This window comes from Anopheles merus, chromosome 3R (genome assembly GCF_017562075.2).
Source record: "Anopheles merus strain MAF chromosome 3R, AmerM5.1, whole genome shotgun sequence".
NCBI classification, from domain to species: Eukaryota; Metazoa; Arthropoda; class Insecta; order Diptera; family Culicidae; genus Anopheles; species Anopheles merus.
Window position 1 is genome coordinate 27,805,444 of NC_054084.1, and position 20,872 is coordinate 27,826,315.

The 20,872-nt window shown below is 45.6% G+C and overlaps 2 protein-coding genes across 7 annotated transcripts in view; one reads left to right on the plus strand and one right to left on the minus strand.

Moving 5' to 3' along the window:
- Positions 1 to 1,271: 1,271 nt before the first annotated feature.
- On the plus strand, positions 1,272 to 6,618 carry LOC121597096. 2 transcript variants are annotated; one of them, XM_041922630.1, is made up of 7 exons: positions 1,272 to 1,378; positions 1,450 to 1,639; positions 1,723 to 1,867; positions 1,965 to 2,721; positions 4,653 to 4,971; positions 5,066 to 6,299; positions 6,385 to 6,618. In XM_041922630.1, exons 5-7 carry the CDS (start codon positions 4,890 to 4,892, stop codon positions 6,416 to 6,418), a joined length of 1,350 nt encoding a protein of 449 aa, XP_041778564.1. In that variant the 5' UTR covers positions 1,272 to 1,378; positions 1,450 to 1,639; positions 1,723 to 1,867; positions 1,965 to 2,721; positions 4,653 to 4,889; the 3' UTR covers positions 6,419 to 6,618. The 2 variants fall into 2 exon arrangements, with proteins under 2 accessions (XP_041778564.1, XP_041778563.1); XM_041922629.1 differs by lacking the exons at positions 1,272 to 1,378; positions 1,450 to 1,639; positions 1,723 to 1,867; positions 1,965 to 2,721 and having other exon boundaries at positions 4,217 to 4,971.
- Positions 6,619 to 8,626: 2,008 nt separating this feature from the next.
- The window catches only part of LOC121596631 (protein vestigial), a 48,121-nt gene continuing 35,875 nt past the window's right edge, over positions 8,627 to 20,872 (minus strand). For all 5 annotated transcript variants that reach the window (XM_041921734.1, XM_041921733.1, XM_041921732.1 and 2 more), the window contains exons 5-8: positions 18,080 to 18,168; positions 17,796 to 17,974; positions 17,567 to 17,640; positions 8,627 to 10,588 (exon numbers count right to left, since the gene is read on the minus strand). In XM_041921734.1, coding sequence (XP_041777668.1) covers positions 10,539 to 10,588; positions 17,567 to 17,640; positions 17,796 to 17,974; positions 18,080 to 18,168 — 392 coding nt within the window. In that variant the 3' untranslated portion in view covers positions 8,627 to 10,538. The remainder of the gene's footprint in view (positions 10,589 to 17,566; positions 17,641 to 17,795; positions 17,975 to 18,079; positions 18,169 to 20,872) is intronic.

Here is a 20,872-nt window from a genome sequence, read left to right on the forward strand (position 1 = left end):
ACTGATTTCGTGCTGGCAATTGGGGTACACCGTTTGGGAACAGCCCATCACCAACAAAGTGCTTTATTCTAGTGAAATATTGCACCGATAATTAAATGAGCGTCAGGGAAGGACGGAAGAGCAGTGTGTGTGTGTGTGCAGGACAACGACGTCGTGCAACATATGTGACGATATTTGTCTTGTCCCCGGGCCGAAATGTATGCCCGCAAACAAGCAGTTTAGTTTCTGGTGGCGCCCTACAAAGACACACAAAGACGAACTGCCTATTACTCTTCTTGGGTGAGCGCCGAACGAAAAAGGCCTGCCGGAATTAATATGCTGCCTGGAAGTAGCTCTACATACGGCTAAAAATAAGCTATTTGTGTGTTACGGCTGCAGTCACACAGCAATTCGTCATTGTTGAGCGTTCCCTCTGCGTTGTGTGATTTATTTCCTCAGGTCTCGGTTTTGATACTGCGACGAGGCTAATATCTACCGAAAGCTGACGCTAGTGGTTTTTAATTAGAGCCAAATGTTAATGTATTTCCACCGCTCAGCCCAGATCGGTCTCAATGGCACAGCTGATTCGATCACACCGCACATGATCAATCCCGGTTTGGGAAACTTTATCCACAAAAAGCACTGCAATACTTGCCAAGCGTGTTGAGCCTATCGAACGAACGACGACACAAAACAAAACCGCCATGTCAAGTTTATTGGTGGTAGACCCCGATCGATGAAATCAATAAGTCACCCTCCAGTTTCGATCGAGAGTGAGCCGGAATTTCAGTCTGTGCTACAGATAAATGGCACCATGGAGTCGATGGGGAGTCCTAAATCTTGCCTGCGAATGGTTTTTGTTTTTTTGTTGGGCAAACAAAGGTGCAACAAAGATTAGACAACGAAGGTCCAGTTCCTTCCGAAAGTGTGTGCTGTATGGGACACCAGCATAGCCGTGCATCGTTTATTCTAATGAGCTCCAACGATTGTTTCGGTTAACTCTTGCTTGGATCACCACGATTAGACAATCCGGTGGAAAGGATGTGCTGTTATTTACGAGCGTTTTGACCGAGGAGTGCTTCATGGGAAACAAACACACGAGCAAGATAAATATTTCCCCACCCAAGATAACACATTTCGGATAAGGGCTGACATTGTAACGGTAAGCACTGAAATTTAAACGGTCAGTTTGACAGCTGAACGTAGTCGCCCGGTAGCCAAATGTCAGGCGGGGCGCATTCTTCGACCATGTTGTCAGGCAGGCTTCGCGTTTGTTTACGTTATGGCGCGTCTAGTATTGGAAGAAGCGAAAGTTTACGGAAAAGATTAATAAATAGTTTATCGTGTTAAAAGATGATAAAATTAACCAATACTCTACATGAGTCTAGTGTCCCATTGTGTACAAACATAGTTTACTTTTAATATCTGCTTCATTGCAATATATCAACTCACTGTTTACTGTCCTTCCAGAAATTCTGTGTCATGTTCGGGTCAACGGTAAGCACCCCGCAGCATTGGAAAATTGTTCTATAAAAATCCATCATAGTAGCATACGCAAGCTGAAGCATGTAATCCCGAACCCAATCGTCTACCGGACCGCAGGAAAAAAAACCGCTAGAACAAACCGGGAAGAAGCAGCGCTCCAAACTCCCAAACAACCGTTCGTATCGATACTTATCGTCGTCACGTTGTTATTTATTGCAAATCGACCGGCGGGAATTATATTTTCGGCATTTTTCGTAGTAATTTTTCTCGTTTTCGCACGGTCAATTAAATGGGACACAACCATTTCCCGAGCGCAGGCGAGGGTAGCAGTGGAGGAATGAAGAAGAACCCATCGGTGTGTTGTACCCAAACTCGAAAACGGCTAAAAGGCGACCAAGGCGAGGTATGTATGACACTGTTTGAAACGGGAAGGAAACATAGTGTGTGTGTATACAAAAAACTGAGACTCTCGCTAAAGAAGTCCTTCGTTCATTCCGTAGCCTCCCGTAGCCTTTCCTCCTTGCCGTTCGTCGGGTTCGCGTTTTGTCGAGTCAATCGGAACATGGTTCCGTATGGTGGCGGCATCGGTCTCAAAAAGGCTGCGACTTTTCCCACACTCTTGCTCTTCACCAGTTCTGGGATGAAGTACAAGAAACAGCGAAAGACAAACTAAAACGACTGGATCGACCTGAGAGAGAGCGAGAGAGGGCGCGGGAGAAGGCGCGCGCGCGCTCCGAACACTTTGAGTCGCACCGTTCCCGGGTTTCGATGATTCTCGAGCGAAAAAAAAAGCGAAAACATACACACCAAATCGCAGATAAATAGATAGTGGTGAAGATAGACGCAGGCGAAACACGGTGCCCGCGCACGGGTACGTATGGCAGGGAACGGTGCACGGTGCGATCCGGGACGATTCGCAATAGCCAGCGATCGAAAGTAGCCGAATCGCTCCAACCATCGAGGTTGTGCGGTGCCGACACCAGCAAGCGAAAGGAACCAGCAGCGCAAAGTGAGATACCGCGTCCTGGCTGGCATCGGTGTCCCATTGTGTCGCGCGGGAGTGCCCTTGTCTTGTTGACCTTGTCCCGTTGCTGCTGGTCGGACGACCCGCGGGGTTCCTATTTAACGCGTCGTGGTTGCAAGTTGAAAGAGATTTGCCGCCGTCGCATGGTGCTGCATAACGAAGCGGGAATCAAATTCTAATGGGCTGGCGGCTTGCTGTTACGGAAAACAGGGAAGCAATGCAACGGTGAAACGGTAAGGTATTAATTAAAATATGTAAAATTTTAATTGCTACAAAACAGTGCGGTGAGTGCGCGTGTAAGGTGTGAAATGTCACCAAGCGGTAAGGGATGTGCTCGTTGGGAGCTTATTTACATTTAAACCCAACATCATAGCTCAATGTTCTAAACCGTTTCTGTTGCAGCATTACAAATTCTTACCGTAGGAAAGGTGTGCAGCGTTCGAAAGTGTAGTATGTTGATCGATGTGTGTGTGTGTGACGAGCGGGAGCGCAACAAAACCTTCATCAGAGACGGACCACGTTCTACCGAGAACCGAAATCTCAAAGCCAGCGGATGCGCGCGCGCGCCCATACGCCGATGGCGGAAGGCATTCGAAAAATGCTATCCTGCTGCGTTTTTCCACTCATCGTACGCGTCACGATTATTGATATTTACAAGCGCCTTGTCGGGGGATCCCGCGAGCGCTTACGTATTCGAGCATGGACCGGGCAAGACTCCATGCCCGGTCGCCTATGTGCACGATAGTGCTGTGCTGGTTTTGGTTTTGGCTCTCGTCGACTACGACACACACACACACGCACAGACTCGAACGCACTGGAAACGCGATGGCCACAATCAATCAATATCATCTACTGCCGTCGCCGTCGTTCCGATTGCCACAATGATTAATCTAATGTTGTCACGGAGCGGCGTGCCCGCGTAAAGACTTGCGCACTGTAGATAGATGCTGGACCAACCAGCATTCCGACGGACGGCGACGACGACGAGATTGTTAAACTCTGGCAAGTTCGTGCTAGTTGAATATTTCCGACAACCAAAAAAAATTGAGATCTCGTCCGCGCGAGCCCCGTTATCGTTCTAGGTGCTAGTTGGCTAGTTCGAACAAAAGGGGATACAGGGAGAGCGTTCCTAGCATACCAGGCTTCATTCTTTCCTAGCGTTGGATGAAACTCTCATCCATACCACATCCCCTCGTTTGCTCGAGTTTAAAAAGTTGGCACTTCCAATCCGATTCGCACTAAATCGGTTTCGATTAATAACCATAATCGATAATTGGTTCGAGCCTCCATGCCATGAAACTAATGGACGGCGATTAGCAGAGCGTACGATATGCTCGGCACCGGTGCCGAAACCTGTCTGTTCGCTTCGCCAGTTCTTGCCGCCTGCCAAAAGGCGCCCTTACGAACGCGCCCAGAACACACATTCCATAATCCATTTTCACAAACATCGAACCAACCCCGCGCCTCGACTGCTATGGTGGCGATCAGTTCGGACATTCTCGTGGCTTAAAAGCGGGCGGTACGCCGTGTGTCACCGGGCAGTGCGGTGCCCGTCCGTGTGGGGCGGAAGGCGGTTACATCGCTCGGGAGGATTGATATTTGGCAAGATAATTCAAAGATTTCGGGCGGCATCGCTTAATCCTGCGCCACGCTGTACGATGATAAATATGAGAGAAAGCAAGCGCAGAACGTGCGTGCGACGATTCTTGTTTTTTTTTTTGGTGGGGGGGGGGGGAGGTGGAAAATAGCATGGATGAGGTTTCAAATATTCTACATCCCCACGCCGTGGTGTGACACCGCTTGCCGCTTACGGTTAGCACCGAAGTAGCCAGATGTGCCGCTCGGCTGCGGTTCGCGTCGTTCGCAACTTTCTTAATGATGTCAATTAATGGGTGAAATATTGCAGCGATTTTAAAAACTCGTGTTGAGCGAATTGTATTTAACAGCTCGCCTGGATGCTGCGGCTCCGTGAGCTGTTGGGAATGAGCGCCAGGGGCCCCTGGCGAGCATGGCGTTTTCCCACGCTGATGTTTCACTTCAGGGCGCATTATTTGGATGTAGTTGGAGATTATTCAAATGATGCGGTATGATTAAAAAAGCAAAGCTATATACCTGTCCCTTTCCAATTGTCCACCCCTGATCAATCTCCCTTATAATAACGCAGAGTCATTGGCTGCGTACGTACACCGGTCCGCAGCCGACCGGACAGATGCTGTCATTCTACTCCGTTGCCATGGTAACCGTCTAGTATCCCGCGCAAAATGTTCTCCCACCCGACCGGAGGGGAATTAGTTGGCAGTGGCCAAGCCATTCATTTTCAGTACGTCAAGTGGTTCAGTTCAGCTTCCGTGTGTGGGTCAGAAATTTCGCGAAGAAAGTGTTTCTAACACCGGCAGGCAAAATGTTTGGACTAAAGGCACGTGACACCGCCAAGCCTGCGGTGCATCAAACTACGGCAAAGACTGAGCGGAAGCCGCTGCAGGGTAAGTATTGTGCTTTGCTACAATTGAGATAGCATGCATTGATTGCAACAATATTAATGACGTCCATTTTGGATTTTTTTTTTCTTGTGCGCAGATCTTGACGTTAATCGGAGTCGCTATCATAAGCTTCCGTACAAGGATGGAGCGATTGGAGAGAAGGGGCTCTTCGCCTCCGGCTTCAAGGTTTACGGAGATGGAGAAACAATTACCCTCAAGACACCTACGGCTTCAGCAGATACGAAAAAGATGAACGGCCAGAAAAGTGCACTTCAAACGAGCCATGGAGTGAGTAAGGACAAATCTTTACCCATGAGTGCAATGGCACAGGTTACGTCAGGCAAATCGCTCGTAGAACAGCTTGCTAAGATCCGTATTCAAAAAGTGCCGAAGAACAAAGAGAAATGTAGCGATGAGGACATTGCTAAGCAAGATGCGCCGACGCCACACCCGGAAGACGCTAAATGCGCACCATTATGGGACATAACTAAAATGCAGGAACCAAAGCCTGCTAATACGGAAGAGACTATCGGTACAGGCGCGATTCGTAAGAGCTCCATCTACGAACCTCGCACTGCGCAGGATAGCGTTGTTCGTGAGCTGAAAACCTTTCCATTGAACGCATTGGCTGCTGAATGGAAAGCTTCTTCTGCTGCACTCGAGCCTAACAGCAATACTATTGCTACAGCGGACAGACCTGGCTCGGACAAATCTCTGGACGGAACGCAACCTATCCCATCGTTTTGGGACCTATTTGCGGACGTTTCTCCGGACGTGCCGACGACGGGCAGGAAAATTGTGGGCCGGCGACAGTATTCACCAGTTCAGCCAAACCACAACCGTGCATCGACATCATCATCATCGCACTCATCCACATCCATTTTGGGCGAGGTGGATGATCGGTCGGGTGAGATTCTGCGCTACCAGCGATACAAAGAGGCGCGCCGCCGAAAGGCAATCGAGGCGATGCGTGTCGAGCAGGAGCGTCAAAAACGCATGGTGGACGCCCCGGCCAGCCCACAGCCGAAAGGGCAGTACCAAAATGCACCGATAGGTGTGAAGGATCAACGGCAGATGTCGCCGCCTACTGCTACGATTGCTGCTGATACCTATCCAGCCAGGAACGGACCCGGTGCGAATGGATATCAACGGAATGGGATGTGCAACCAAGTTGCAGCACCGTTGCGGGAAACTAACACCATAGCAACAGGGCCCATTGAACGTTCCAGTATCTGTATTTACAAGTATCCAACACCGCCGAACTTTCCCATACGCTACGAACCGGCCGAGATTTTGAAAATGAACTACCAACAAAAACATACCGGCAAAGGGTATGGGTATGCTGACGTGTTTTGGTAGCACAGGAACTCCTTTTTAATACAGCTAAATGCCTTTTTTTGTTTGTTCCATTTTTAGTATTCTGAAAAATCAAGTAAAGTCAAGGAAGTGACTTTGAAGATTTTGTTTTCCTTGTTTTTCTTTTTCTAATATGGAACATTATTCTTATACTACTTATTGAAAAGAATAGCCGCAGTACAAAGCTTCTGAGAATAGCAACTAGTTTCGATTATCACTCGGTATCCAAATGGGAACAGAAGATTCCAACTATTTGTTTTTAATTATTTCAATAAATTTGTTTCACAAAGCCAACGCAAACCAACCGACTGTTTCTCTTGCCTAAACTCCAAACCCAATACGGGAATGTGTTCATAAATGTTTATAAAACGGGTCGTTGCCTTCAATGTATGTGCTTTTTGTATGCAAAGCGAAACTCTCCCCGAAAAAAAAAAGTTGGAGTCTCCATGTCTACCGTGACACCGTGGGAAGATGCCATTCTCAGAAAACGGAAAACTTTGCTTCCAAGTGGTTTTCGCATACATTCCCCAAAGTGCGTACCCCGCAGACAACGCCAAAAACCCTTGCTTAATGGCTTAGCAATCAGTTCATAGGAGGATGATTTGCCTTGCTGAGCCTGATGGTTCCAGCTCATCATTCGCACACGTTCAGCAGAAAGCAAGTGGAATGGAATTTGGTTCTTTGCAAAGAATGCATCCTTGGACAACTGTCTACAGTCATTTGTGTTGCTCGCAAATTGTATCTCCATTTATCTACTTGTGTAGCAAAAAAAAAAGTGCTATAAAACCATCAGTTAATGATAAATGGCCACCACGGGCCAACACAACACATGTTATCTGCGGCGAAGTCAACAAGGGGAGTAGGGAGCGGCAGTTTAATGTGAAGTTCTTTTTCCCCGATTTAAATGTGTTCTTTGATTTGATGCCACAGACAACTTGGCTCATCTAACATGTTCATACTAGTCTGGTCACAATATTTGCAACGGACGAACGGCTTGTTTTTTTTTTGTTGCGCTACTTGTTAATTGTGCATATTGTCAAAGAATTCGCGTCCCATGTTCCTCAAGCGTCCCCGTCCTGTGATGTCACAAAGGCTCTCCGCACATTAACACCGTTTTACTCGGGGAATGAGATGCAGTCAGTACTTTTTGTTCGAAAAAATGTCACGGGGTGTGCAATATCAAAATTTGATAACCTAATCGTTACGTCCCCGCGCTGAATGGGTGGGAATGTGCTGGAATTGGTGCACTCGTTGCTCTTGTTGTATCGCACATTAGTTCAGGCCTTGGTGGAATCGTGCTCAACGTGAAAATCTATAATGAGATGTTGTTGGTAACCATCCGTGGTGTAATATTCTGTCCGTTTTTTTGTTGTATGTGTCACATTTATCCTGTCTTTACGGGTGTGTCTGCTTCCTGCTTCCTGTAGCACACAACCAGAAACGGATCGTAGAGGACCAACTCTATTCCGCCACAGTACAGCAAACACACACGCACACACTCATACCGCTGACATGCGGGACGACGTGCCTTTCGGTGTTCGCTACGCGCACGCATGCATGCCTGCCTGCATCAAACCGCGGGACGGTTCACCCAACCATAATTAACATGTTTTGGGCAATAAATCAGTTTTTCTGACATCTGACAACGCATTACACTTTATCAATTAAACGAGTATTAATTTATATGGGAATGCGGTTCAGCGGCGGATGCTGTGCATATCCTACTCCTACAGGAGTTTAGGTTTTTTTCCATTTTTTTTCCTCTTTTGAATGTTCATTTTTTCTACTCCACACTAGAGAGTGTATTAGCTTGGAGTTGCTTTTTTTCTCTCTCTGTTTCTTTGCGATTGATGTTCGATGGGAACGCAGATGAGGCTATAGAAGGGACCCTCGAAGGGACACTCGAAGGCACCGAGGACAGGACACCAACCTGCCACCGGAAAATGGTACAGAAAAATGATAAATGAGCGGATGAAAGGTCGCCTGGTGGCCGTATCGAATGGGAAAGGTTATCCCTTTTTCCCGTGCACTTCTCTCCGCTTAATTGGAACGTTTGCTGGTGCGACTGAAAGATTCCGTGCTGAAGATAGACATTGTAGAGCACTGGCGCTAAGCGCGACAAAACATTGATGAGAGTCTGTTTTATGTTGATTGTCTTGAGGATGAAAAAGAGGCACCAAAAATAGAGATCTTATTAGATAGAACATGCTTGTGGGACTCTTTGCGACTTTTTAAACACATTCAACAACACTTTCGGATATTTTCAGAACAAAGCAACATTACTCGAGCATATTCATTTCCGAACGTCTTTTTCATTTATTTCTCGTTCTCATATACTTGCACATTTTGATGAGTGATAATAGTGATTGTGTGTTTGTGTGTATATATATATTTATATGTATAGTTGTGTGTGTGTGTGTGTGTGTTTTGTGAAAGTTTAAGTTCGAGATGGTGCCTTTTTCGCCATTCTTATGTTAATATCATCGTTTTACATGTTGTTCTTCCTGTTTATTCATCGCTCCTGGTTATGTACGAAACATTAGTCAGAATTTAATCAATTTGCTTATGTTGAAGATGGTTGGTTCACAATTAAAATAACTAAACACATTACACGTACCTTTCTTGAGATTGGTTCCGTTCTGTGTACATTGTTGTCCTGGTTTTCTTTAGACAGAAGAGACAAATTTTCAAACATACAGTCGCGCTCCAACGCGTTTAATGCTGTGCGATGCATTTGACAATTATTCAAATTCACCTTCCCAAACAATTACTATAGTGGTGCAATGATTCATGCGCAAGCTCAGCTAATCATAATGAACAAATCTTCGCTTTTTCTTCTCCTGTTTATTTTCGCATTTTGTCCGCTGTATGACTTACAAACTGCTGTGTTGGTTATACCGTGGTAAAAATAACATTAAATTAACAAACTTGTTTTCTTATTTGCTTTTTCGTTCATACGCTTATCGTTACGGTACAATTTATCATATGTTTGTCTTGTGTTTGTCCTGCTTTATTTACACATTCGGCTCTAGTGTTTCCCACGCATCACATCACCGACACAGGGTGTGCGACTCAATCGAAAAGAAATAAAAGGAAGAAAAAAAAATTCTAACGTATATTTTAAAAAGCATAAAAACTGACTCACAAAACGTTGCAGCGAATGAATAACTCTTTCTGAAAGAGGTGATCGCTGTCGTGTTGCCCCAAAAAAAAAACAGAACAAGATTTGAGAAAGTATTTCATTCACCATTATATTGGAACAAAATCCCACCATCTCTAGAGTAATAGCTACAGATTTTGCCACCTTTTCGCTTCTCGTCTGCCATGATGCACTGGTAAGAAGAAAAACAAAATAAAAACACACACACACGCTTTTTAAAAATATGCACATTTTCACGCACATTTTGGTTTGCTTGTCTTATTGGTTCTATACCACATTTCTATCGCCTAGCTTAATGATTCACGCCTGCTTTATGTCTTTTTTTTTCTTCTTCTTCAACTTTCATGATGATCGAGCTCATTCGATTTTGATTATACATTTCTCGGTGCGTTTCTTTTTTCGCTGTTTTTTTTTTCTATTTTGTTCTATTATGCTTATAACTACTAACACCATCATTTCGTCAATACACAGTTCATCAGAATTTTCTTGTTGTGTAAGGGTTTTTTTTGTTCTTATTCTTCTGCGCGCTAGTCGTTGCTAGAATTGTGCAAAGATGTATGCACACCTTGAGGCAATCGTAGGCTCGAGAATCCTATATATTCTTTACATTCTACTATACACAGCGATTGAGGGAAGGGGAGGGCACAGAGAGACAAAAGGGATTTCCACTTGTTGGAACGAAACTGGAACGGGGTGAAGTGTACAAAATAAGGACGAAACGGGTGCGCTTTCCATTTCGTTCTTCAGTCGTAAGAATTTCCAACCATCGCTTCGCTTTCACTACAACTTTACCTCATTTCGATGCTTTCCTTCACTAAATGAGTCTGGTCTAAGCACTGTTGTTTTCCAGTTGTTTGTTGCCGTTTGTACCGAAAAAACACGCTTATCCTGTTTATTTATACTCTGCAAGGGTGCATCGTTGTGTACATTTCTCTTGTAGCTCTCCTGTTTTGTTTTTTGTTTAAATGTTTTACTCCATTAAATGATAGTTTTGTAACTGTAATGCCTTCGTCGTGTTGGTTATGCATGCAAAAGGTTTTGCATCTTTCACTATCTAAAACCAGTACAAATCCTTCGACGATTCCTGTACTTGTGCTTCTAGTCCTGTAAAGAAATTGGCAAGAGAAAAGGTATAACATTATACAATATATTATTGATTATTCTTATATTTCTGATAACAATGCTGTTTGTCAACTGTATCTTGCGAGTGTTGATTAATGTTGTTATCTTTTGAAACTGATTCGGAGAATAGTATAAAGTACAACAAAAATGGATGTGACAACTGTCGAATTCCCCCAATAAGACGAAACCCAATTAGAAACATCAACCACCATTTAAAAAACCACATAATGGGATTTTTTGAGACAGACACATAGGAACAGATTTTGTTCACAGTATGAACCATAAATGCACTTCCCACTAGATGGCGCTGATCGTTAGAACTTAATTTACTAAAGAAATATGCTAGGGAGAAACTGCCATTCGTTTGATTTTTTGGATAGGTGGATTCTATTTAAAAACATAGTTGTAAGAAATTATTATTCCAACAGCATTTTCTCTATTTTTCAAATCCCAAAAATACTAAATAGTGAACGAAAGCCCTATTAATTCCGAATTAGATACGTCACCCTGGTTACTACCACAACAAGATTACGCATACGCACGAAATATAACCCATCTATAACCTCAATTACAATCAATAACATTTTATCACCTAACCTCCGCCCAATGTCCTCCAAAAAGGGTAACTCTACATCAAACGAATGTAATATCAAAAACCCTGGCCTGCTTCGTATAAAACTCACACGCCGCACGGAAGGCTCTACTGCTTCACGCCCGGACCTTTGGGTAGCTCTTTATGGCCTACCCTTCCATAGTGCAGTGCAGGGGTAGAAGGAGTACCGATGCACCATCACTTATGCGCCAACATACACGCAGACACACACCACCACCACCATCCAACGAAGGGCGTGTCCTCGCGCAAAAGACACGGCAGCAAAAGCGTCGAAAGCAAGCAACCCCCTTCTTTGCAATTGGTCGAACGCAAAGCCCGTAAATTATTTATTTCCTTCCCCCATCGGGCGACGGACGACTGCTGCACCACACCGTCGGGGGCCTGGTCTGGTGCAAATCTTTCCTTCCTTTTGTGCACTTTTTGTGTGTTTTGTGTTTACTTGCTGCTCGGACTATCGAAGCCCATGAAAAATGAGCAAAAAAGGGAAGAAAAAGATAAAGGGGAATCATTTGGGGAAGTTAAGCAAAACGGCCCACAAGGGGAAAAAGCCAAAGTTCATGTTCACAACACTATGCGTCCATCGAAGTATACTGTAAACCTTACAACACAAAACTCTGGTAGCTTTGATTATGGCTTCTGGTCTTTCAGTGTCGCGGGTGAGATGTGTGCCAACCAGCAAAGCCTACCTACATCGATCTATCTTATGCTGGCGCGCACATAGAACGTGGGGCCTAGCCAAGCGGCAAATATATACCATTAACCAAATTAATTGCCGACGCTTTTGCGTGTGCCGGAAGGTTCCGAAATGGCTCCCATCAAACATCTCAAACCCCAGCCATCTCCCTCGATCCCCGGCGCGCGTTTGATGTGGTATCAAAGTTATAGTAAAAGCAACCGTCCTCCTCCCCTTCTAAAACCAAATGAATAATTGCTGCAATTTCGAACCAAATAATAAGCACGAGAGCAGGCAGGCAGGCCGAAAATGAATTTGGGTCGCAAGAACTACCTACAATTTTTCCTTATTTTTCTTTCCATCCCTAGTGGGCTTCCGGTTAGTAAGGAAAGGGAGGAACAAAACTTAGCGCAAATGAGCAAAACGAAACTAGGTGGCCGGAGGTTACAAGAAATGATGCACATTAAATTAAACTACAGTGTTCCACACGCTTAATTCTTTGACTCTTTGCAGGGAGGGAAGTAGAAAAAAAACTCCCTGCACACTACTGTAAAAGAATTTTTCTCATAATTTTTGTAAAACTTTCCGTAAATGAGATTTTCCCTTTCTTCCACCACTTTCGTCGTTTGCTGCTTTTACATCTCACCTCCCGTCCGTTGCGTTTGATATGATGGACAGGAAAATTATTTTGATGGACACCCGCAAATGGGCGGCAAATTTCAAAAGCCACCAAGAAACCACAGGAGAGGAAATAAGGGGAAATTTGCATACTTTTTTTCTTTGCGTTATTCACGGCTTTTTTCCTTTTATCTTTGGTTATAAATGGTCGTCTTTGGCCGATTGTTTGTCGTTTATATTGGAGTTTTGTTTTTTTTTGGGAATTATTTCGTACGGAAATATGGGGCGATAAATGGAAACCCTTTTTTTCTCTTTCTGTGCTCACCAAAAGCAAAAAGGAATGATCTGCAATCATCATGATGAAAGCTTATGAATTTAATTGTAGTGTCATTTATCTGGTGCAATATTTCTTATGCAAATACCGTAAAGCGGAAAGTATTGTAATTGAAATGAAATGAATGGGCATAAAGCAGCTCCAAAACCGGGGAGTGGCACCGATCGCTCATAAATTTACCACATACCCAAGCAGCTCCAATGCTTTTGCTTATTTTGTACAACCTCAAGCTTAAATGCTTAGCTTTTGGAAAACCTCACCATACCCTTACCATAGCACACTTAGTGCAGTGTTTTGATTTTAGGGTAATTTATGACCGCTCAGTGCGACCGACTGCGATTATTTTTGGTCGGCGGCCGCTTTTGAAATGCTGAATGATTTAAAGCACGAGAGCGCACACGACAAAGGAAATTCGAGTGTAATTTATGCTCGAACTGCTGGCGCAACACATACTCGAAGAATTAATCGATATTAGTACAAAAGAGGTTGCAGGTTGGTTTCATTACTGGGAAGCGATACTATCGTACAACAGCCCGTAACAACACTTCCAATGCCGTAAGGACACTATAGACTATGCCTCTGTTCCTTGCCGTTAACGTGTTGTTTGACAGAGAGAGAGAGAGAGAGAGAGAGAGAGAGAGAGAGAGAGAGAGAGAGAGGGAGAGAGTGTGTGAATAGCTTACAAATCATCCATCACACGCACTCACACACTCAAACAGAAGCCTAGGCTAGTTCCCCCACAATACAAGGGCTCGCACATATAACCCCATCTTACTTTCACACAACTGCCTGTACTGGCTAACACGGGCCAACACCGACCACCAACAGGGCCAACGATGAAAACGGTTGGCGATACACACAAAGGGCCAAATTGTCCTTTTTGCAAAAGCAGAGCAGCACACCCATGGCAAAAACTTCCTGGCTTTTTACTCTGGATATGTGTGCTCCTTCTTCTCCACTCCAGAAAAGGACACCGACAGATCTTCACACACACGGCAAAAAGCGAGTGTGGCGCAGGGAAAGGCCTTGGCAGAAGTTTTCTTTCATGTGTCACATAAATTTTCCCGCTTTTCTTCTCTAACTCACCTTCTCCTCTCCAGGCGAAAAACAAGTATTGCGCATTGCGTTCGTTCTACATAGGAGCAAAGTTCCACGGGCCTCGGAGTGAAGTGGATCAACGCTACACGAAACCCCGAACCCTCGGGGGATGTCAATGTGTCTGTGTGTATGTGTGTTTCCTGGGGGATATATTAGTTTTCATCGTTGTGTATAATCTGTGGATCCCTTTGCTTCACTTCACTCAGCCTTTGGCGTAAGGAAAAACGGACAATACAAGGACACATCAACAGCACGGAGCGAAACCCGGCTTCAGAAGAAGCTTCATGGGACGTCCCTGGCTGGACGGTCGTCGTCCTCCCGCTTTACTTTGCATCCTGGGTCAAAGTTTATTCATGATGGGAAATGGAAAATGCAATTATTTATGTCCTGATGTGTGTTGCTTCCTTCCCGCAGTCCCACACAACAGCCCTGTTGTCGTATGCCTTCTCCCTTCCAACCATGTCACTTTATTCCGTGCGCTTTGGTCCTTCGGTTTCTTTTGCTGCTACCGAGAACCAGTCCGACAAGGACCAACTTTAGATCAAACAGAGAGTCATACACACAACACAGCAACTAGCAACGTTTTGCCTTTGAGTGTGCTGATAAGGATGACTTCATGCGTTCATGTGTGTGTGTGTGGATATAAAGTACTGCTTTGTACTTCTTCCGAGTGAACAGTCTTCCATACGACAGAAGCCCCCGTTCGGTGATATATGAGGACAAAGTTTTGGTCACCACCTGGGCATGCCGTGTCGGGCGTAACATTGCAACTTTCACGCAACGCTTGTCAGTTGGCAATGCACCTACGGTAAAGTGTTGTAAAGACCAAACAAACTTCCCCATCAAAAAGACAGATGAGGTCTGTCACAGTTGTGGAATCGAAATAATATGCCAACTCAATACTTATTAAATCATAATGCCTCTCCTCTCATATTCCGTGTTCCAACATCATCGGCACCAGAACCAGTCGTCTCCGCTTCAAAGCGTACCCGCGCACAGCAGCTGTCAATCCCGAAACGCTTGCAACTTTTTGCTTTATCTACTTATTTGACAGTTTAGCAGTTTTATCTGCTGTCAACAGGCGATTACCTGTCACTTCATCTGCTCTACAGAGAACCAGAAAGAGAGAGGGAGAGAGGCCCGACCCGTTCAATGCAGCGGGTCGGCTTACAAGTTAACACTGACCGCATGCCATCCATCATAATGACGGCCAATCATACTCTCGTGTCCGTGGAGAAGATGGAGCAGCCAGCAGCAGCAGCATCAGAAGGAGCCCCATCACAAAGTTGCCGCCAGAAAAGCGCCGAAAAAGCGCCCGACTCCTCAACTATGCCCTAATCGTGCCCGCTGATGTCCGTCCAGAAGCATTTATGATAATTTATGATGGAAACGTCGGCGGACGGGCAAACGTTCGTTCCTCATCCGGGGAACTCATCGCCCTCAGAAAGGCCGCCCTACCATCGCAATGCTGAATGTTATGTTTGATTTGATAGGTTTTTTACATTATCGATTAGTTAACCTTCTCCCTTCCAGTTGGGATGGGATGGCTAGAGCTAATGCTTCAGCGGCGGTGACGAAAACGGCAAAGCAAATGCATTCCAAAGCCCAATTTCGCTCGCCACATTCTCGGCCAGACCGGTGAGGAAGTTAAAACTGGGTCCTGACGGCGGCGTGCGTGTGTACACACCACACATGGCACACACCGACACCGAGAGTGCCTTAGGAACACTCGGCACTGAGGCAAAAACCCCCAAAACCTCTCCTCAAAGAAGCAACAACAAAAAACCAGTAGCGTAGAGATGTCATCGGGAAATCTGTCGCGATCGACAACACGACCGAACCTGACGACGACAACGACGACTACGACGACGACGACAGCGATGACTCCCGGGTTGACATTCCTTCGATTGCTGCCGACCGGCCGGACCATTCGCGACGATATATGTTTGCTCTCGCGCACTTTTCGGCGCAAGGTTCGCGCCAACAGCGGGACGTAGAACACGTACAGCAAACAAACAAACAAAAAAACCCACCACCCCGCATCTCGTGATCTGCTTTCAGCCAGCACTCACTATCGAGCACTGCTCCCGCTGGCTTGGAAGAGGGGTATAGGAGGGATACCGTTTTTTTTTTTTGTTCAATGCGGGCGATTTTAGCTTCATCGTATAGTCGCGCCGCGCTTGTTTCAAATCGCATTCCACACATTCCGCTGCCAGATTCGGCACTGCGTATCTTCTGCGTTAGCGGGAACAAAACACAGCACAGAGAGAGCCGCGTGTGGACACCGAAAATAAGAAGCGCGTGGTCCGTCCGTCCGTCCGTGTGCCCGTGTGATGATGTACCCTTAGAGCGAAAAGCTAAATACATGTCCGTGTCCCTTTGATCGTTTGGTGCCACTCGGTGACGAGCCGGTGGTACGTGTACTTCGAGTGCATTAGAATAAGAATTCGGATGGTTCAATTTAACAGCATTGCACTGCTAAAGTATGGGATGTATAGAGAGAGAAAGATGAGGCTATATGCTTAGAGGATTACCCTGGTTGTATGGTTGTAACTAAGGGCACTGGAGTGGTTCAAGCTTAACCCTCCTTAACGGATCAACCGCTAAGCAGAAGAGCATTCATGTTCAATTTTCCTTTCTGACCTAAATATTTACGTAACGCTCTATGGCAAATGTAGTATCAAAGAGTTAAAATCAATATCTTCAAAAGCCGCTCCTGTCGTTCGATCACAAACCATAACCACAACACAACAATAAATATCGGTAGATTGCATCAAAACAATAATTTCAATCACAATGTCCAATAAAAAGCCCTTTACGGCTTTGTGATAACGAATCAAGCCGATGGTCATGCTGAGTTTTACATCTCATCTGCATCGACAACGTCTTGATTGCGTTTGTTCCTGCCGACGGCCACTGCAACACATTATGGGCCTCAAAGACATAAGGTACACCTACATGGACATGCGCTTAATTTATCATTCGAATGACTGGTACACATCATCATCAATGATGTTCGCTCACCCCACCCAAAACGAACGACCCGAGATACATGTTTGATAACGGACGAATGTGTCCGTTGCTTGTAGCAACATTGAAAAACTCCAACGCACCCAAGCTGTGCATCTGATTCATTTACCCCACAGTAAAATCAACTACGTTTCCTTTCCTAATAACCCGCCAAACGACTCCGGCAATGTTGCATCACCGGGCTATTCGGTTCCTCTAAGTAATGGGGAGCAGCGAATTCCCCACACAAACACAGAGAAAAACCCGTCCAGAAACAAAGCACAAATTGCCGTCGGAATGTTTCGGTGCGGAAAGGCACAAAAAAGAGAGAAGGATTTCAAGTGCGCCGACAAGTGTAGTACGTGAACGTGAAGAGACGAGATGATGAAGTTGAGCCCTAAACTGTTTGGGAAGTCTGTGGGGCTTGTTTTTCGTAACTCCGTGTGTATCAGCGAAGGATTCCAAAAGCATTCGACATCAAACAGACATCCCTTCTGAAACGGGCATTAGTGCATCATCCCGTTGGATAGCTCCAAGTATAAGCGATCTGTTCGCAAAATGAAACACTTCACACCTAACTAGGGGAAAGCTAAGAATGAAGAACGTAATACTAACCTGCCATCGTTGGATAGCTCGTGTACGCCGCTGCACTTTCTAACGCATGTGCCGTCTGTTGGTCGTGGTGTAACCTGCGGATGAAGAGTCGATGAAGAAGCCATTAGTACCGTTGCAGTTGCGCTCCCCTTCAAAAGAGTTTTTACACCCAATTCTTGTGTGCGTTTCATGTGTGCGTCACAATCGATCAATTTCATCGATGTTGTTGTTGCTGCTACCCTCCCCTTACCTGGACGTGTGTCCGTACTGTTGCGGTAACCTCAGTAAGCTGCCATATTGGGCCATATTGTGATGGTACGCGTGGGCGTGTGCGGCATGCGCATGGGCAGCGTGTGCGTACGAGCCGTAGTGTGCCGCATGCCACGGATCCGCCGAATAGCCACCGTCGGTAGAGTAAAGGTCAGAAACCTACGAAAAAAAGGGGGAGAGAATAGAAGAATGTTTTGGCCGTTAAATCGATTCATGATTTCAGAAAGAATTGGAAGAATCGATGCAGATTGTCCGCTCCTTTACCTGGTGATGCGTTGGGGCAGGTGTTGGTGGAACGTAGTTGCTGTTCCAGAATGAGGGAGGGAAGTTTCTACTCGACATCGAACTGTATCCTGTTAGTGGAAGAAAGTGCAAAAACATAAGAATAGTATTAGCAGTAGTTTGAAAAGGTTACTAATTGAAATATTTCAAACAGAGCGCAAACGATTTAGTAACTCGACACCTGGTGGCAGTTGTTGGAACTAAATAAATTTAATATCAAACAACCTGACTCCGTACCAGAGGAATGTAATAAACTCTAATTGCTGCTCAGCGGAGTACATGCTACATTGACCTATGATGATGCTCTGTAGCATTCAAGTGCATCCTCTCCATTCTCCAACTGCATCCCTCCACCCCATCGGTGGCAGAGAAAACACTCACTGTGTGCAATTGTGTATACAACTCCTCCTGCTCACTGTGCAATTGTGTATGCAACTCCGCATACATGCAAACATAATTACAATCAAGACCTTCCTTCTTCCCGCGGGAACGTTGGTTGGTGCTCAACCTGTTTAACAACTTCACATCCGGGACCGATCGCCGACGGGGTTTCGCTTCCCTCTTTGGTTCAGCCATCCCTCCAGCTTACCCCTATCTGGCATGACCTTTCCCCCATCCCCCTCATCCCTTTGTTGTGGTCCCTTGCGCGCCTTTCTGCCGAAAATTGTTGGAAAAATCTAATTAAACAAGCATCGACATTCCAACTTTCGATAATTTCCCTCCCCGGTGTGTGTGATGACCACGCTCCAGGGGGAAACGCGCCTGGGGGACACGCCGGATCGCTCGGCATTCTTTGCCGATCCGCCAAGGTAAAACAGAGCGAGCAAGAGAGCTAAAGTGTGTCCTTAAAAGATTGGAGTAAAAAAAAGAAACAACCATAACCCAAGAAAAGCAAAGAAGAGGCGCACACAACGTTTGCCAGGGGAAAGAAAAATATCACGCGAAAAATCCTCCCATTACCTCCCGGTTTTCTTTCCCGAAAAAAAACAAGAAACCTGCAAAGCTGGCCAACCTGGTTGGCAAAAACGATTTACGAGAAGGCTTCATCAGCGTTGTTGTGTTTTTTTTTTTCTTCTGTGTATGTGAGAATCTTCTTTGAGTTCGTGGCAAGATGGCCAAAGGGACACATACCGAAGCAAGGGCCCGAAGAAACGCTGCACTTTCGCAACGAAACAGAGGGAAAAAGTGCGGCTTTTAGTTCCCTTGCCGGCATACCCACCAGCCCCGGACCAAAAAGGCCTTTCGAAGGGTTCTATGGCCGGCTTGCGGCGGCAGTTTGCGATTGGTTTCGCAGCATCTTGCCGATCGCTCGCACTTTGTCTTGCTCGCTTTTGGACCAGTGATCAGGAGAAATAAAGGAGGGCAAAACACAACCAAAAGGACTGTGTCGGCACCGGTGCGGCAATTGAGTTTTTATTTTATCCCACCACCACCATGCACGAGTGATCCAAGTCGACCGAAAGGAATTTCTACTGGAAGCACCGCATCGCAAGGATCGGATCTTTCACACACAGAGGGACGACAAGCGTGCTGCACTCTATCTCGCACGATCTCGATCGGTGTGCGGATGTGCGAACACTTGAACAGTTTAAAATGGCAACCGTCACCGCGTGTTCGCAAGTCGTAAGCAAAGGGGAGGGAAGTTTTATGCATGTGCCGGTGGAAAATAGCTACCAGAATTGGATACTAAGAAAATAGCTTGAAGTCTTCGTGGATCGCTATTATGCGTCCTTGTTGAGTTGTAAAGAGTTTTAAACTCCAAAAAAATGTAGCAAAATCCTATCACTAGCTAGTTTTTTCGACTTAATTCCATTGGCCCGATGGTGGAATACAAAAGAAGCTTACTCTGCCGCTTTTCCAACGTTGGCATTCCCAAAATCTTGTTGATGATGATCGGGCAACTAATTTACGCACATTCATGCGAGTGCGTTACGATATGCATAGCAAAACAAACACACCATTTTTCTATCCTGTACCCCTGACCCCGGGCCGCAACTTACCAACCAAGTACGCACGCGGTCAACGAAATACTCTATCGACAATAATTGAAATTTCAACAAACCAACAGAGGCGGACGAGATGGTCCTTCCAATGAGAGAGGTGGTAGGGTGGGATTTGTCGAATTTTTACACGTTGCTTTCCTCGAATAGCTTTCGGTGGCCACCACCCAAACCTCTTTCCAACAGGACGAAGGTATGCTCGAGTGGGGATGAGCGGACTGATGTTGAGCAAACAACAATTTCCGACTTTTTTTTTCTTCTCTCACTCTAAATTCTCGATGAATCCACTCTGGGTCACACACAGACAGATTTATCTACTAACAGACAGCGCGCAATGTACACGCACACGGTCTGCTCTCTTGCGCTCTAAAATAAAATAAATAAATTAAACGCACATTAGATCGGCTCGATCTGTGTTGCCGTTTCGGGCGCTTGCTGTTGCGTGCCGGTGCTATCTAAAACCACCTCACCAATTGAAGGCCAATGGGAAGCTCTTAGTTTATCAACCACAAAATAGAGACATTTAGCAACACCCTGCTGCCGGTGCCCCTGGTGCCCCAAAAACCGACCGACCCGACGCCGAGAAGAGAGCATTACTATTTGGGAATTTTTCAAATAGTTTACATGCATAATTTAAACCCCCAAAATTCTGCCAGCACACCCCACCCGGTACGGAGTGGCAGCACGCCATGAGCAGACGAAGAAGAAAAAAAAACTCATCCGCTCACTAAGCAGCTGCTGCCATCTAGCGGACGGTGTTCATACTACCGTGCAA

What these genes read in the sequence shown, in the direction of transcription:
- LOC121597096 (XM_041922630.1), top strand. Translation starts at nt 4,890, where the DNA reads ATGTTTGGACTAAAGGCACGTGACACCGCCAAGCCTGCGGTGCATCAA. An exon ending in TGAGCGGAAGCCGCTGCAGG is followed by an intron (nt 4,972 to 5,065) that starts GTAAGTATTGTG and finishes TCTTGTGCGCAG; the next exon opens with ATCTTGACGTTAATCGGAGT. An exon ending in CAAAAACATACCGGCAAAGG is followed by an intron (nt 6,300 to 6,384) that starts GTATGGGTATGC and finishes TTCCATTTTTAG; the next exon opens with TATTCTGAAAAATCAAGTAA.